Source organism: Aulostomus chinensis, chromosome 19, assembly GCF_037954235.1.
Source record: "Aulostomus chinensis isolate RoL2024-O1b breed Wild chromosome 19, RoL_Achi_v1.0, whole genome shotgun sequence".
Classification (NCBI taxonomy): domain Eukaryota; kingdom Metazoa; phylum Chordata; class Actinopteri; order Syngnathiformes; family Aulostomidae; genus Aulostomus; species Aulostomus chinensis.
The window spans coordinates 12,386,425-12,404,366 of record NC_141338.1 but is presented as its reverse complement, the minus strand read 5'-3'; the positions used below and the strand labels follow the sequence as shown (position 1 = coordinate 12,404,366).

The 17,942-nt window shown below is 42.8% G+C and overlaps 2 protein-coding genes across 2 annotated transcripts; one reads left to right on the top strand and one right to left on the bottom strand.

Moving 5' to 3' along the window:
• The first annotated feature begins 395 nt into the window (after positions 1–395).
• rcl1 (RNA terminal phosphate cyclase-like 1) lies at positions 396–11,805 on the top strand. The gene is made up of 9 exons (XM_086188290.1): positions 396–610; positions 1,847–1,918; positions 2,851–3,026; positions 3,965–4,039; positions 4,133–4,257; positions 4,650–4,775; positions 4,924–5,080; positions 9,901–10,004; positions 11,370–11,805. The coding sequence occupies exons 1-9, from the start codon at positions 481–483 to the stop codon at positions 11,521–11,523; spliced, it is 1,119 nt and encodes a 372-aa protein (XP_086044416.1). The 5' UTR covers positions 396–480; the 3' UTR covers positions 11,524–11,805.
• On the bottom strand, positions 11,539–17,156 carry LOC147244109 (annexin A3-like). The gene is made up of 14 exons (XM_086188289.1): positions 16,822–17,156; positions 16,463–16,496; positions 16,315–16,362; positions 16,097–16,184; positions 15,154–15,248; positions 14,955–15,068; positions 14,655–14,745; positions 14,459–14,538; positions 14,186–14,242; positions 13,371–13,464; positions 13,176–13,271; positions 13,024–13,082; positions 12,558–12,680; positions 11,539–11,976 (listed from the first exon to the last, which is right to left on the bottom strand). The coding sequence occupies exons 2-14, from the start codon at positions 16,472–16,474 to the stop codon at positions 11,917–11,919; spliced, it is 1,017 nt and encodes a 338-aa protein (XP_086044415.1). The 5' UTR covers positions 16,475–16,496; positions 16,822–17,156; the 3' UTR covers positions 11,539–11,916.
• Positions 17,157–17,942: the final 786 nt, after the last annotated feature.

Here is a 17,942-nt window from a genome sequence, read left to right as displayed (position 1 = left end):
AAATAGACCTGAAGCTATTATTATTTTGATATCTTATTTCAATTCAGAGTTATTTGATTTTAATCTAACATTCCAGACCGATTTAAGGAGATTATGCTAACACACTGTTCATTTGTTTACATTTTGTGCCCTCAAGGCATTTGATTTGAATTAATGGTAGTATACTGCCATCTCGTGGCCATTTGCGGCCATGCAGCCTATTAAGAAACCATCCAAGCAGAACACACTGCTAAACGCGGTTTTATACTTTCTGTATTATTCCGGGTTATACATGAACACAAAGCGTGACCATGTCAGTTCAGTTTTCCTGTAGACAGCAGCAAATGCGTCTACAATGCCAAAAATTCCTCAAAAATAAGAAGGCAGGTGTTAAGGAACAATTTAGACCCTTCCGTCTTCCCGTACCCTCGCCTCCCATCAACGTCTTCCTGGAGAAACACACGTGGATTTCCACTGACGCCTGGTAGAAACAACAACAACATGGCCAGCCACGGACTTGTCCACGACGGCTGCAATTTCTTCAGACAGCGGCTGGTTTTATCCACCCTAAGCGGAAAGCGTGTTAAAATCAAAAATATAAGATCTAAAGATGACAACCCGGGGCTGCGCGGTGAGTTTTAGCGTCCCTCTTCGTGTGGCGTCGCAGTTAGCTTGCTAGCTAACCAGCTAGCCATTACGCAGTTGGGAGTGTGTTTTAAAGAACGGCGTCAGAGGTGGAGGAACGAGGGCACACGAGTGAACACATGAGATACATGTTTTATTGCTTTATATGAGCACATATCTCACTTTATCGCGAGTGGAAAGCAGTCATATGTTAGCTTCTTTACTTTAGCGGGTTTGAGTGATGTTTGGGAGGGTTACCTGAAGTTCCCCAAACACAGCACCATGTTATCATTTAACAGAAAATGTTGAAATGCTGCGGAGCAGGAAGTGTTATTTAGTTTCATCTCCAATGATGCTCTGATTATTTTTTAGGGGAAAACAGTTGCAAACGTGACGTTTGTCGATTACTTAAATCTGAAGATGATGTATTTATGCACAGCTCCTTGACAAATCGAGACCCCCGCCCACAGTTTAAAGTTTTATTTTGTCTTTAATGCTTATTACATTGTGGTCGGCGTTGCTATAATTTTGTACTTTTAAAATTTGGAAGTTTGGTAAGCCAACCCTGACCAGTAACAGAGGTTCATAAAAGCTTTAAAAAAAATTATAGTTGATTTTCTCAGGAAATATTAATGTAATGATATTTTGCATGTGTATATTTATCTCTAGAGTAATTCTAACACATGATATATTTTAAAATTTTTTAGCAAGTTGTGAAAATTAAACTGTTTTTTACAGTTTTATTCATTTTGATAAAGTCCTTCCTTAACATTTCCCTCCCACACAGAATAAACTGAAAAAAATATAATCCCTGATCCGTGGCAGGAGTAATTCTACATTGCTCGATTGAATGTAGGAAGTTATTAGGAACATATTGAAAAACTTGCACGTTTTCAGACACAACTGTTGTTTAAATTCAATTGAAATATTTCTTACTTCCGCAACATCAGAATTCATCAAATAAAATGCCTTAAAGTCAGTTCATTGTGGGTTTTTCTCTTAACATTGGAACAGTTACTGGATGATAAACATTTAATCTGACATGTGGAGGAAATATTTAAATATTTATAAATAATGAATTACTGTGTTCAGATGATAGTTCTAGTAAAAATGAGAATTGCATTTTGATAGATAAGTAAGGGTTTTATGAGATTTTTGTTACAGAAAGCATCTAAATCTACCTGAAGTCAAATGTTCTGCAATATTCAGGTTTGAACTTCATGTTTCCTGGTTCCATCACCAGATTTTGAAGCCAGTTTCATCAGGCTGCTGGACAAAGTGACCAACGGCTCCAGAATAGAGATCAACCAAACGGGTGAGTGACGATGTGAAGGTGACGCAGGATTATTCCTGTTCCAGGTTTTTGTGTTTCCTGCGAGCAAGTGTTCATCTGTTCATTTTGGCTGAACCCACACACACACACACACACACACACACTCATATACCCCCCTTTCACACTGAAACGTGTGTCAAAGCGGGTTTTTGGACCCGCATTTGCTCAGCATTAGGGCGCATTCAAAGTGTGCTGTGTCTCAAAATGCTGGTGATGTTCCCATAAATCACCGCGTCACATACGGTTCCAGACATCTGCCGCTGGGTCTCCTCTTCACCACAGATGGTGAGCAGCTTGCAGATTTCAGGATCTTGCCAGTGCGCTACCCTGATCGATAAAAAAGATGTGAAAATCGCTATACAAGTTGTCGATGAACACGGTGACACTTGCGCAGTTCACGTTAGGGTTCCCTGTAGGTGGGAGTTCACGAGCATAGATTAATTCATGTAAGATTATACACATGTAAATTGTCAGGAGAAAAGGAGATCGTCTCGGGGACATCAACAGGAAGACTGGTGTTATGGCAGAGGCCAAGATTTTATCGAGATGAGTGAGCAGCCCAGCCCGATTTTTTATTTTTTTTATTTTTCCCGGAGCTTCCACAATGACAGCCTGAAAGGTGGCCCAGTGAAAAAATCAGACTGCGACAGGAAAGTCGCAGGAAACCTGAGACAACGCAGGTTGCATTTTTCACACTGCAGGCAAGCCGAGCAGAGCCGAGGGTCGGTGGATGCGGGTCAAAATGTGGAGTCGACCCTTTCAGAGTGCCTAAACACCCATGTTCATCCGCGTCTTTGGTGCAGTGTGAAAGGGGCTATAGACATCAACACACACACAGTTAAAGCTCATGGTCTGCAGAGTGTCTGACCACAGTATGCACTCCCTCACTGCCGTTATTTTTCCATCTCCACCAGGCACGGTGCTCTTCTACCAGCCTGGCTTGTTATACGGCGGCCCCGTGGAACACGACTGTAACCTGCAGCGCTCTGTCGGCTACTACCTGGAGGCTCTGCTCATGCTGGCTCCGTTCATGAAGACCCCCCTGAAGGCCACCCTGAGGGGAGTCACCAATGACCCCACAGACCCCACAGTGAGAATCACCTCCTGTTTATGCTGCTGGTGTGAATGACTTAACTCGTGATCCCATTATCCATGTTGTTTTATCAGTCAGACCGAAAAATGTCTGACTGGGCAACTAATTTTTTTTTTGGGGGGGGGGTAAATCAACAACTTCCTCCCTGTTTGCTCCAGTTTTTACTCTGCATCGTTGTTACACTTGTCACTTTGTCAGCCTTGAACTTTCCCCAAGCCGACACATCGTGAAAGTCCATTACACAACACTCATTTGTTATGCTTTTTGAAGGCACTCACTGGCTGATCTGTTTACAACAGTTTCGTGTCCACAATGCAACTGTTCAGCACAGCTTCTCCTCACTTGACACAACTAGATAGACGGAGACGGAGAGCACACGTTACCGCCAAGGTGAACTCAGCCAAACCCGATGTAAAAACATGCAATTTTTCCACCACAAAGGAACAGATCCGCCCCCAAAATGTAATTACTTCCTCCTTAATCTATGCTAACTTCCCCCAAACCTACTTTGGTGGAAATCTGCATCATATTTTTTGAGTTATTCTGACAAAACACCGCTATCTATTTCCAGGAAAATGGCTTGTTGCTGAAATGCCCACAATTTAGGGTTCACATGATAACTTTTCTATTTCTGTTTTCCTCACCGTGACAATTTCCTCACCCTTAAATCTGCCTGAATTGAATTTGTTGTTTCAGCATGAACAATAACACGCCTCACCTTTTTTTTCTTACTCTTTGCTCTGAGATCCATTGTTCTAAATCGTGTCAACAAACCACAGACAAGAATGAAGTTGGCAATAGGTGTTGTCATGGAAACACTGAGGAGAGTCTCCGCTTCTTGCCATCCTGTGAAATGGCCCATTGACTAGGCTGCCAGTTTCAACTCTTTCCAGACAGAATCATGTTTGAGGGGTTAAACCTTCCGTGCCCTGCAGGTGGATCTACTGAAGGCCACCGCCCTTCCTCTCATGAAGAAGTTTGGGATCGATGGAGAGGCCTTCGACATCAAGGTGAGGGCTTCGCCACGCGTGCATGATGTAGTTTTTTGGTTGACTCGTCCTGGAGGCCACCCCACATTCAGTTCTCTGTTTCTGCTCCCTTAGGTGGTTAAGAGAGGAATGGCACCTGGAGGGGGAGGGGAGGTCGTTCTCACCTGTCCTGTCCGCAGAACCATCCGACCAGTGCAGCTCACAGATCCAGGGAAGATCAAGAGAATCAGAGGAGTGGCGTATCCTTCTCACCTCGTTTACCATGGCTGGAGAAAGCAACACCAATTTGAACCCCACCAATCCAGATGTGTTCTGCATGATCCACCAGGGCTGTAGATAACATTATTCTTATTGTTGATAAATAAAACTGTTGATGTAACTCTATGAAAAGTCACAATTTATACTTTATTGAAGTTCAGAACTAAAGACTTTGAGTTTACAGTTTGAGACAAAGAAAAGCAAATCCGCACAAAGCCGAAAAGCCCTTAAGACTAGTTTTGGTATTTTTAATTAACTTTTATCGTCAGAATGATCTGAGATTCTTGGTTTGTTTTTTCCTCCAATATGGAGACCAACCAGTTTTGTTCCCACACCCTCGTCCGGTTCTTCCTCCTTGATGACATAAATTCAGGTACTCGGTGCGGGTTTCTCCTCAGATGGCCAACAGGATAGTGGAGTCAGCGAGGGGCATCCTCAACGGGCTGCTCCCGGATATCTACATCCACACCGACCACATGAAGGGAGCCAACTCTGGCAAGTGAGTATTTGGACATGTCTGGTACCCACACAGGCATTAGTGCATTCATGTGTAAGCCAAGTTCCAGTCCTCTCTGCAATTCGCATGTGTTTCTGTCTGGTTCTCAGCTTTTCTCTAGTACTGAATGATCCCTGGTGCTTTGCCGCAGGTCTCCAGGTTTCGGTCTGATGCTGGTGGCAGAGACGCTTAACGGCTGCTTCCTCAGTGCTGAGATGTCGTCCACGCCGCAGGGTCAGGGAGACCCTGTACTACCAGAAGACCTGGGCAGGAACTGCGCCAAGCTGCTTTTGGAGGAGGTTCATCGGGTAAGCCATGTTACCTTGGCACATACTCACACGCCGGCACCCGGGGCTTGGAGGCTGGTCCACTGCCTCTGCATGTCACAGGAGTGTCTGACTTTTTTCAGCCTTTGCATAAACCGTTTAAGCCCCTGAACATCCAAATCTGCTTCAGATCGGTCCAATGCAAAACCAAAGGCCTGCATGGTGTGTGACTTATTCAGTTACTGAAAATAGTGCAGGCAACATCGAACCAATTTCATAAGCAACTGCCATTCAAAGTAAAGAACCCATCCGGTTTTATGTGCATAATGCTTGCAGGCATAGTGATAGCCTGCCTGCACTGTAAACAGTCGGAAAACAGTTAGCAGAACATCCAGTGCTGATTTCTTCTTCTTCTTCTTATCATTGTTATTGTTGGATGGGAGGATGTATTTTATGACTTTTAGTAGTGAGTAGTGCTGCGCAATTGTTGGAAAAGTCCTATTTGTATTATTGTGCACAATATTATAATAATTGTGTTTTTTTTTGTGATTCTACTTAGTTGTCTAGAAAAATGCCAATAACTACTTTGGAAACGTGTGCTACTCGATTTAGAAACACAAACTTAAACCAGCATAAAGAAAATGAACAAAACAAACATTTGTTCGGTACTTCAGAAGAACAATGATTTTGACAAATTGTATGAATAGCAGTAAAATTAAAAATCCATTTGTTGAAAAAGGAAAGGCATTTGTGCAACAATTGCGCAGTACTGATTAATGTATGGGGGGGGGGTTTGGAGTTATGTAACGGGACAGCCCGACATTGGGTTGGATTAATTGTGCAGCACTTTAAGAGAGTGTTCATGTGAAAGCCAAATTAGCAATGAAGCCTCATTGTGTTCTCAAAGCTTTGATGCAGTACTTTAACACTGCTACTTCCTGACATAGAATCAAGCCTCTGTTGGGTTACTGGCCTGGAAGCTACCTCTGATTATCCCTGGTGGTTCATATGAGAGTCGGGAGACAATTTGGAATTCTTTGGGGAATACCTGACATACAGAATCAGGATGACAGCATGCAACACTGACCTTCTCTGGCCTTGTTTACCCACATTCCCCAGTAATGGCCATCAAGTCTGGAATGTGACAGTGAATCAGTTTATGGACACCAACCACAATGTGGGAAACGTTAGGGTATTTCCTTTTTAGAGGTTTTCATCAAAATTGCTCTCAGTTCCGATACGGGAGTTGCTGCAGCCTTCTGAGAAAGCGGTTATATAAGTACGTTGATGTGGAAATACAAGTTGGACTCAAAAGAAGTGTTTTGAATACACACACCCACCCCCCCCCCACACACACACACACACACCTCCCAACAGCTTGAAACAGCAGCAACATCTGAGTGAGCAAGCTAGCCAGCAAGTTAGACGCTGGAAGTGGCGAGTTTAACAAGGATTTGAGTCGTGCAATGAAGCAGGCCTACTCGGTTCCCTTCACGAGTGGCTGTGAACATCAAATTCACAGCAAACACAGTGTATAGTTTACTGCATAGAATGGAGTTTCTCTGCGAGGTTATTTTGCAAGGGCAAAGGGCATCCTGGGCTCCGTGACGCCCATGGTGATGAAAATGCAATCAAGCGAGAGTGTTTTTCTCTACTAGCTGAGCCGGACATCTCTCCTGGATGGGAGAAAAATATCTGAATTATTTTTTTTGATACAGATAAAATGAACTATTGGTCAAACAAGTTGTAAAGTATCAGCATATTGGATATTGGAAAAAGTCCAATATCATGCGTCCCGAGTCTGCAATGTTGATTCACGACTTTATCAGGGTGTTTCAGAGTATATTTTGCAGTACATAATGGGGATGGTGCATCCCTGGTATGAACAATAAATGGCTTTATGAGCATTTCTGTCTGCCCATATTCAACAACTCCCGTGGTTTTCCTCCCTGTAGCAGCTTTACGAGCCGACATAACTCGGCTGGAACTCTAAACAAATCACCTCACGTTGGCCCACAGGAAAAAAAGAGCAGGCTTCATCAGAATACGACCAGTTAGACGCAGAGAATCTGTGTCTTGAGTGGCTTCGTCTCTCAGCCCCCTCATACGAGCCATGTGAGTCCAGTTAGCTGGTCAGGGTAGTGCTGCTGATTAACTCTGAAAGAGCAATATTGTCACACGCATCCTCCTCACTCCAAGCAGCAGAGTGAGGAGCTGATATTTCTGTCACGCAGCCTCCGAACACCAAGGTTCAGAAATCCCTCCGTTTAACATGCTGTCTTTAAGAAGCCGCCCCTCGTGGTCGCTCAGGTAGATTCACCTGGTTCGGACGCGACAGGATTTGAATAACCGCTGGTGTTGAACAACTGCAGCACAGTGACAGGCTGGCGAGAGGTGCTGTCAGGAAGAGGACACGAGAACGAGCGACTCGCCTGCTGGATGAGGGTTTTTTTTTTCTTTTTCTTTTTTTTTTTGAAAACAGAAAAAGGAAAACAAAATGTTGCTGCATGGGTGCTCTGTGCGTGCGTCTGTTTGCTCTAGGGTTAATCAGTACAGTCTTCCTGTAGTAGACCAAATACACACTGTGGACATTTTGTTTTTGGAGGAAACATCAACAACGGGCACAAGCTGATGTAAGTAGTGCTCTTCAACACATTCTGGTGAGCATTTTGATTTGACTCAAATTTATTCAGTAATGTTGCGCGCGTGCGTGTGTTTGTGTGTGTGTGTGTGTGTGTGCGCGCGCGGTATGGGGATTTAGCAACAATCAACTACTAATTAAGGTGGTCGTTCGGAGTGGCTTTATTTTTTTTCATCTTCTCACTTGTAAGTGAAAAAGGTTTAACAGTTTCAGAATTAGCGCAACTAGAACTTTCATCCACCAGTTCTGTAAAGTCTGGACGTTAAACCTTGGTTTTTCAGTTTTGACCAGATTGTAAAATAATGTAATAGTGTAATGATCGAGTAATTATAGGTGCACCTGGACACATTTTGGGTACATTTGACTGTTAAGAGGGAGTTTGCATTGGCAGGAGGGATTCAAGGGACTTTTCCACACGGCCTTGTGGTTGCTTGGTTGGTTGATAGCCGCTGGTCTCACGGGAGATGTTAATGTCATATTTTTTCTGAAAGCCTGAATGTGTCAAATGGAGTGTTGGCGCTTTCTTTTTTTGTGATTCTTAAATGTGATGAGAGAAGAGCACAGCGAGTGAAAGTGGAAGAGGTTGAACTCTCCTTGCCCAAGATCGTGTAAAGGTAAGGTGCGCGGGTATTTTACTTGATTTTGTGCTTTCGGAGTTGTAGGACACGTGAGAGAAGTCACCAAAGGTGAATGAAGCCAGAAGAGTCCAGTTTCTTGTCCTCATCAGAGACTGCTCAGATCGCTACTGGGGCAGAACTCTGTGGTTATACACTAATGTTCTGAAGTTAAATGTTAGCAATGTCAGGCTGGGAATCAGACATCGGTACTTCAACTGCACCCACCAAATTGCCTCATTAAATTTCAAATGTTTCCTTGTACAGGATCAAAGTTGAGGTTCAAAGGAGTAAAACATTTTTTAATTATTATTATTCTTTAAAACTGCTTTGATTGTAAAAATGTCAGTTAAAACTAAACATCAAGCTAAAGAGTTGAAAGTCAAGTTAAACTTGTAAATCAGTTTGTATTTTCATGTTTTGAAACTCTTGGCTGTGTGAAAACGGTTGGAAAAAAAAGTTGTCATCCAAGACCAAAGGTTTGTAAGGAAACGCAATTCTCATTTTGATCGATGTAAAAAAAAAAAAAAGTGTTGTTTAGGACACGATATCAAAGTCGAGGTATATGATCTGGTACCGTTATCAGCAGTTCAGAACAACACCAAGCCCTATGGAACATCCGTACTTATGAGGTAATCACCATGAAGGTAGGCGTGCTTTGTGACACAACCGGAAAAGGCCATTAAACATCCATCATGTCGAGGTTTGTATGTCTGCACATGGTTTCAGAGTTTTAAGTTACGAGACAGGGGGTCAGCTCATTTGACAACAAGTTTAAAAACATGTCCACTTGTAGAATGAATGCAGATGCCAAAACGTCTGCCTCATCAATAAAAACAATGTGGCCACAGTCTGCTGCTGGTTGGGTGATATGATTATGTAATTGAATCATATTCCTGCTGACAGGCTGTCACAATGACTGGGCCACGTGCAGGATTCATTAACATGGATGCAGCTCCAGTTATCCCTCCACTCTCAAACATGTTTTTGTATCAGTACCCTCAGTATGAATTTGTCTCCGCTTTGTTTGAGCAAAGCTTTGTGTTTTGTTTTGTTTTTTTTTGTGGAACTGTTAGCAAGTCATTATTAATATTATTATTATTAATTTGTTATCATGAATGTAGCCTGAAGCGGCTAGCCGAGTGCCTGTAACATCACCTCATTTAAACTCCACACTTCCTAATTTATTTTTAATGTCGTTATAGTTTTAGACTTCAAAGACCTTCTGGAGCTACAAAAGCAGTCATAAGTTTTTCATTTTTGTTAACTTAAGCACCAGTCCGCCTCAAAATCTGTATGCAATCCTTGTGTTACGTTGTTGGAATTCCCCATCAATATTGAATCAGCCTGAAATCCCCCACACACCCACTTGGTTCTCCACCAAACCATATTTTCAGAGGCGATCCACTTGGTCAGATTTGAGGCTTTAGCTAATTAAGGTTCTGGAAGCTGTGGACTGTCGGTGTTATCATGGGGTGGCTGAGCTTTTGCAAAACATCTCCACCTCTGTGACGTATTTCTGTGTTGTTGTTGCTGCTGAGGACACACTCACTCACACTCTCTCGCTCTCTCTCTCTCTTTCTCGCTCTGTCTGTTCTCTGTTAAAGGGGGGCTGCGTGGATTCATCCAATCAGAGCCTGGCGCTGCTCTTGATGACCCTTGGCCAACAGGACGTGTCGAAGGTTTTGCTCGGACCCCTCTCCCCATACACGTAAGTCACTGTCCTCCAACAAAAACACACGCATACGCACCTCCCTGCCCTACTAAAACTTTAGAAGAGGAACTTGGCTTCCTCATAAATTATTAGACAGATGTACTTTGTCCAGATGTAGAAGCACTGGACACTCATGTTCAGTTACTCTTCCACTAGTCCTCCGCTGAAAAACCAGTAGGGTTATTTTCATCCCACTAAGGACAGATGCTTGACATATTAAAGGCAGAAACATCTTGTATACGCATCAGCTTCACCAGCTACATGTACATGGACAGAGATTCGCTGAGTTTTTTTATTAAATATTCCTTTTTACGTGCTCCAGAGAAAAGTCGGTTCAAACTCTGAAGATGTCTGCCCACATCACGTCCCTGCAATCTGCTGGAATTTGACCTGAAACCATTTCTGTCACATTGGAACATTTTGAGTGTTTTCTAGCAAGTAATGCAGGAAATCACTCAGAGTGGCGCTAGTAACACTTAATGGAAGCTGGGCGGCAGGTTTTGGAGCAGTCAGACTAGCCCGTGTCCCAAATATCCTGCTAAAAATCCGCTAGCACCTGATTAATACACATCTTATCTCACCTAATAAACACACTTCTTCAGAATACTCCCTGACTTAATTTGATCATTGCTTACTCACAGTATGACCTTATTGCAGTTAAATTACGGGAATGCTGTCTGCATGCCAGCATTGGTTAATATCAGAATAATGCCATCCATGTAAAGGGAGCCATTGTCTGTTGATTCTCAAAACCAAAAAAGCAGCAGACGAAGCTGAAGGAAGGAATCGGATATAAGATGAACTTGAGCTGCTGGTGAAAGTGGGATGTGTTACCTGCATACCAACTATTTCAAAAATGTTTTGAAAAAAAAATGCTTTCAGGCTCTGTCACCTTCTTCAGAAACCAGGCGTGAACTATGAACTGTCCATTTTCAGTTATCATGGTACCGGTGCTGTGTCCCTCTCAAGTACAGTACTATGATAACTGAAGATTGGCAGTGCCATCACAATACACTGCTGCTCCTGCTCAGGTAACACCAGTGACAGACCACACAGCCATGCTCTCAATCATGTGTTGATACGTTTTCTGAATATCTGGGCTGAATAATTCACACTTTCCAGCGCTGAAGTTTTGACCAAAACCAAATGTATCCACTTCGGTGTAATCTGTCATTTAACACGCCCTTGGTGATGTCACGGCAAGCTGAGTAAACCCCTAACACACTCATGAGTCTTCTAGTGTGTATTATTTATTGACGGCTGGAGTACTTTGTATCCAGCTGAGGGTCAGTGTCTCTCCCTGCGATTTTAAAAATTTTCCTTCTCTCCCCCCTCCACCCATCTGTCTTTCTCTGTCTCTAGGATCGAGTTCCTCAGGCACATAAGGGAATACTTTCAGATCATGTTCAAGATTGAAGTTCAGAAACCTTTAGAAGATGAACGGAAAGGAGGAGATAAAGTCCTAATGACCTGCGTGGGGGTCGGTTACAGCAACCTCAACAAAAGCCTTAAATAAACATGTTTTGTTATCGTTTTTTTTGCATTTATTGTAAACAAATTGATACATTTTTCTATGCTGCCAACTTTTCTGGTTATTTGTAAGAATACACAAACATAAAATGATAAATGTGCAGTTGTTGACCGCAAGCTGTCAGTCACATGATATATAAACAATACTTATATGTTCAGAAAGACATCCAACAGCATCTTGGAATCCGTGAAAATCTACTTCTGAAGCCTCTCTGGTTGAACATTGCTAGAATTCCACATTAAAGAGCGTTTTAAGACCGTTAGTTCCAGTCACCCTAAATTCAAATTAACGTATCCGTGAGATGCTGTTGCAAAGGTCTGGTCTTAAGATGAGCTTCTTCCCAGCTACAGCTCACACCACATGTTTCTCATCGGGAGTTTAGTCGTCTTGGCCGCAAAGATGTTTGAGGGCGTCGCCATAACTACCGGACACTTCAGACTGCATGAGGAGAGAGAAGGGGCAAAGATCTGTATCTGCGTTTCAAGAACGCATCATACAAAACTGATGTTGCAACAAAAAAAACAATTGCACAATTATACATATTCATTTTAGTGCACGCAAATGTCGCCATGATTGGGGAAAAAAAGCAAACGGCCACATCCTGCCGTCTGCGGCGCAGCTGAATATTTACTGCGTTTGTCACATGACTCTCGGTCTCAGCTGAATTTAATGTAGCTTCCCAGTTGAGCTGATGGGCACAACCCCCCCCCCTTTTTTTTTTAAACAATCTGGTTGATGGGAGACATTTTATATTAGGAATTGAGTTGTCTTTTGGAAATACAATTTTCATGACTTCATAGGGTCGTTTTCTCCCTGACTGAAGTGTGTGTGGGACGTGATACTTGAAAGGAGCACTGGAAAAGTGAAGATTTTTCTGGAGCCTCTGGCTTTGATTTTTATTTTATTTTTTTATTTTTAAATGAAATGAGAGCCATGCTTGTCAAAGCGGATGGCTGATTTGGGGGATCATGGAGTTGACATCTGGCAGTACTGTTTCATGAGTGTGAGTGTACACTGACCTCTAGCTGGGAGTAGAGGGAGTATCCAAACAGCTTCTTGTATTCCGCTCTGATGTCCAGCAGATCAATTTCTGAGCGACTGACCAGTATCCGGGTCAGAATGGACTCTGTGGTGCCTGCACCCTGACAATAAAAGGCACAAATACTTTCTGAATGTAGGGGGGGGGGGGGGAGCAGCCATCGTATTTTGTTCACCTAATACACTCACATGCCAATTGATTGGGTTCACCTAGAGAGCACCGTGCCGTAAAGGAGCAACTGTTGTTGTTTAATTCACACAACAGCACAAAACAACCAACGTGGCATATTTCTGCAGGGAGGTGGATAAAACGGTGGCTTAACATTCCTTTCCACACCACTGCTGGTGACTGTGATTGTCTACTGTAGCCAAACGGGACAACAGTGTGTGGATTTTGTTTAGGGCAGGGCTCTGGTGAAACGGTGGCAGCGGTGCGCAGTAGCTCACCTTCATGCTCTTGAAGAGCCTTTCTGCAAGGTACGCTGGGACGTTCTTCACACATTTGACTGGAGAGAATGTTTGATATTAATGATTTCATTTCAATAACTGATGAATGAATCAGATTCATATTGCGACACAGAAATGGACATAAAGCTCACTAATAGCCACTAAAAGGTCCTCAAGGTTTCCAGACATCTCGCTCTCCACGCTGTCCTGCAGAGTCTTCTTGCTGATGTTCTTGTACTCTACCAGAGCTGCCAGAACACAACAGATGGGAATTCTTGAGGATGTGATGCTGGTATACAGAATAAAGGTAATGATACTACTGATAGTAGTAAAATGGTAATACTCACTCTGTCTGAGCTGAGGGATGCTCCTGTGACACAGGATGTCTATAAACTTGCCCTCATCAGTTCCCCACTTCTTCTCCCCAGCTTCATACAGAGCCTGGGGGGGGGGGGGGGGGGGGGGGGTTATACAGTGTTTGACCAGGGGATAAAATATAATGACAAATGTTACTGTTCATAGAGAGAAAGGTCTGGGGTTTGAGATGAAAGAATAGCAGAGATGACGAATGTTGAATGTAGTGATCAAAGCAGTAAAAGAACCAAGATGACAGCAGTGATGGGATAAATTTGGTCAAAGTCAGAGCCTTCAGTGAGGTTTCGTGATGTCATACTACCCATTCGCCCCGCCCCTCAACCGATGTGTAGTGCACTAACGCAATAAAAAGGAAGCTTTTGTAATGTTACTCATGAGAAAGATAAACAGGTGGATACTTGAACAGTGAGTGAGGTGTGGGCTGAGTGGTGCCTTCAGGCCCTGGGAATGTGGAAGGTCAAGACAAAAGTGTAACGGATGGGGAATAACAAATCCCTGGATGAAAAGCTACTCTACCCTGGAGGTGGGGGGTTGTCTTTTATGTCACTTTTTTTTTTTTTTTTTTTTTAGTTCCCCTTCCCATTTTACAAAATCAAATCCTCCAGCCACTACAGCTTGTTTGATTCTGTTGATGAAAACCAGCATTTTTCCGCAATATGCTTGACAAACAGGTCGTCCACACAATGAACAGGAGGACATGCCTCCGTCAGGACTACCTGAGCCAAACTCCATGCAAAAATATGCAAATTAAAAGCAGGAAGTCGCGATCCAAACGCCATGGCTATACCTTAGCATCGGCCTTAGCTTTGGCATTATCCACAGCTGTGCTCTCGTCTCTCTTCCCCTGTTAGAATAAAGTTTGACACGTAAAAACACATTCAGTGTATTCTTAATTCAGCACAAAAAAAAAGACATTTTAGTTGAGAATCAGCTATGGGGGGGGGGGTCAACACCTTGATTGCTTCCCTCCACATTTTTTGGAAATAGCACAGGAGTGCTCAGCTGGCTACATAAAGCCGTGATGCTATCAGGAATGTGTTGTGGTAGCACAATAATTTACCTCAGCTAAGATGAGCAGCGCTTGTCCATAATCTCCAGATACCTCTGACTTCAGATCATGAATCATCGATTTTCCAGTTTCTTGAGACGAAACGGCGACATGTAGACAATTTCAAAATAATTTGAAACTGGATCTTTTGAAAGCTGTTACACCATCCAGTGAGTGACATGACAAGTGGGGTGGTGAAGATACCGACCTGCCAGGTAGGCCTCAGACAGAGCTTTCATCTGTCTGTTGGATCTGGAAGCAAAGATTTCGGTCAGCGTGCTTTCTGTGGTCCCAGCACCCTGAGTGGGACACACAAAAAAAGCACAAAATTTTTTTTCACCAAATGACATCGTGCAACATGTAGAAAGGGTGTGTTCTTATGGGTGAGTCACACACCACCCCCCCCCCCCCAAACAAACTCACTAAATCTCAAATGAATTCAGCATGCTTCTAAACCCGGTGTATCAGCACGCCGTTACTGAACAAAATAGAAATGTAACAATCGCACCTTGATGGCTCTGATGACTTCATGGCAGTCGTAGACATCAGGAGGCGTCACCAAGGCTACTAACAAGTCCTCGAAATCTCCATGAGTGTCACCCTCCAGATCAGCTATTAATTTCTGATTCAGCAAAGGTGATAAAACACATCTTATATCTGACGTCAATGTTCACACAGTCACCGTTAATATTTTGAAGCGCTCTCACCCTTCCGGTGGCCTTCTCGTAGGCCTTCGCGATGAGCTGCCGTTGAGCATTGCTTCTCTGGGTCAACACCTCAATCAGTGTCTTTTCTGTCGTACCTGCAAAAAAAAAAAAAAAAGACTATTGTACTTAATGGGCTGCAGCTCATGACCGCCCTCCAGTGGATGAAGCTCTTTTGAGGGGAATTTAAGGTTTAATATTAATCCAAAAAATATGATGGGAAGCACAGATTTACACTGTTTCAAGTTTATAAAGCTTTAAATTATTTGTTCTGTAAAATCCATTTCTGAACAACACAAAGTTAGTTTGGCAAACTAAAAGCTGCCATTGGGCTGGTGTGTGGCGAATAATGGTAAAGATATATAGGCGCAGATCCTAATGATTTGAAAAACTTGTTTTTATTGTATTTATTGAATTCAAGGGCTCCTGTCCATATCTGAGGGAATGAAACTGATTGTTAGAACAGGAAAGATGATCCACAATCCTTTGTCCCCGGCTCGACGTTGGCTATATTTCACTCCACATGTTGCAATTTCTCAAAATGGGGTTACGTGTGGAGTACTACAGGGTCGAATGAGAATTAAATTCTATTTTAAAAACAGCTTCATATCCCCAATAATTATAGTTTAATACCATAATTAAAGAATGCAATTTCAATCAATATAGCAAGAGGACTTGAGCCTAGAAGCGTTTGATGGCTGCTGCTACAGTCAGAGAAGCAGTGGCTCCTCTCTCAATTTATCCATTGTTATTGTCTTGCACTGATGACTGATGGCCTAAATTGTGTGGATTTTTCTTCTTAATGTTTCAAACATAGCGTTTCGCTTTTTTCTGGATTTATGTTGGTATTTTTCTTCTACCTGGGATATTAAGATTTCAAATGGGTTCCGTTTTTGAAAATCATTTTCCACTGCAAGAACTATCTCAAAGTACATCAATATCTTACCAATGCCTTCTATTCCCTCCCTGAGTGCAGACACATCCTCCTCCGCTTTGAAGTTGGCCTTGTCTTTCACAGTCCCTCTTGCACTGGACTAACAAATACACAGATGCATACTCAGATAGAAAGCAATGACACATAAACATATTACTAAAATAAAACTAACCCAAAGTTTACAATTCGTCCCAATCTAAATCATCAAACCCCATCACCATTGAACTTACAGTCACAGTCAGTGACGACGGGGAGTCTAACAGCAGGTCCAAGTCATCCTACGATACAGAAAAACTTGTTTAATTCTCATTTAAACGTCATTATCCGATTACCTACAAACTCACTTCATATTAAATCACTTGTGTTGTACCGACTCACCCAAACAGACATGGCTGTGCCTGTAGATTAAAGTCTAAGTAAAGGAAAACGCAACAATCATTAGTGGTGCCGTGTCCCTGCGCGCTCATCCTCCACCTCAGCCTCCCTGCCAGCATTTTAACACCCACTTCCGCAACGTTAATTATTCCCACAAATGCGTGTAAAACTTCACCCTCTACCTCCGTTTGACACTTTCTGGAGTAACAGTGTGGCCCGTGTCACGTGTAAGAGATGCAGATTTTTAACGTCGACAGCCGACAAATTAGCCAATGAACTCCCATTTCCCCGGCTGTTAAAGTGTTAAACCAGACAGGGAACAAAGCCACATTCTTTAAAGACTCGATGATAGTCCGTCTTACCTCAGTGAGAAGGCAGGAGTGATGTCAAAGCTGGAATTTCACAGTGAGCCAAAGTCGCCACACCTTTCAGGGACGTGGAGAAGGCGACGCCCATCGGCTAGCCGGCTAGCTAGCAGCTGCTCCAGCTCGGGGAAGTTCAACCATTAACTCCTCGCCGTCTGTTCACCCCAGCGCACACCAGAACAGGCCGCGGAATCCTTGTCTGCGTTTTATTGTAAATACTCATACCCACATGTTCCGTTACATTATCTTTTGCACCACAAAAACGTTAACTTTCGTCCACTTTTTGTGTTCATAGAACGAGCAGTGTGGGTCCGTGTTTGCTTGAAGGGCAATGAAATGAGTCACTCCCAGGAAGGACACTGGAAATGCAGGAAAACAAATATTTACCTCAGTAATCCCATATTTAATCAGTGACCTCATTCTAAGATCTTTCTGTTCTACTTGAACAGGAGTGCAGCTAGAGTTTAAAGCCCTCCATGCAAATAAATAATACTGGCCCCAACCTTATTTAATGTTCTGATGTGTTTTGTGGGGCCCTATGTGCTATCTGGACATGAAAACCCTAACATTCATTTACGGTCCCCTGCACTCAAGCCTCTGTCTGTCTATTGACATGACTAAATTATCTCCAAACACAGACTTTAGAGGAAAATAACACCCCTGTACTGTATTTTTTTCCCCATTTCTGTCTGAAAGTAGGTACAAAAAGGGGCTGAGAAGTGGAAGGAGTGACATACAGAATTTGTCAAGTGTATATGTTACATCTCCATTATGGGAATTTAATGCCATGTAAATTTGATTCTGCGTGAGCAAGCAAAGTGTAATTTGAAGGCAGAATTTCATCTGTGCTAAAGAATGGCGGATATGTTTTAGTGGCTCATGAATCTGAAATTAAAGTATCTATTTGTGAGTACTTGAAAGTGAAAATATACTTTTTGGGAGAAGTATCACTTTAACATCATGAAGCATGATGTATAACAGTACAAAACTTGTGAGGTCACCACAGCGACGAGGAGAGAGTGAATGTTTGTTGCACCGCATAACAAAAAAACAACCACCAGATGTGAAAGTGAGGCACCCCAAGAAGGTCACAATTGTGACACCTACTGGTTAATTGG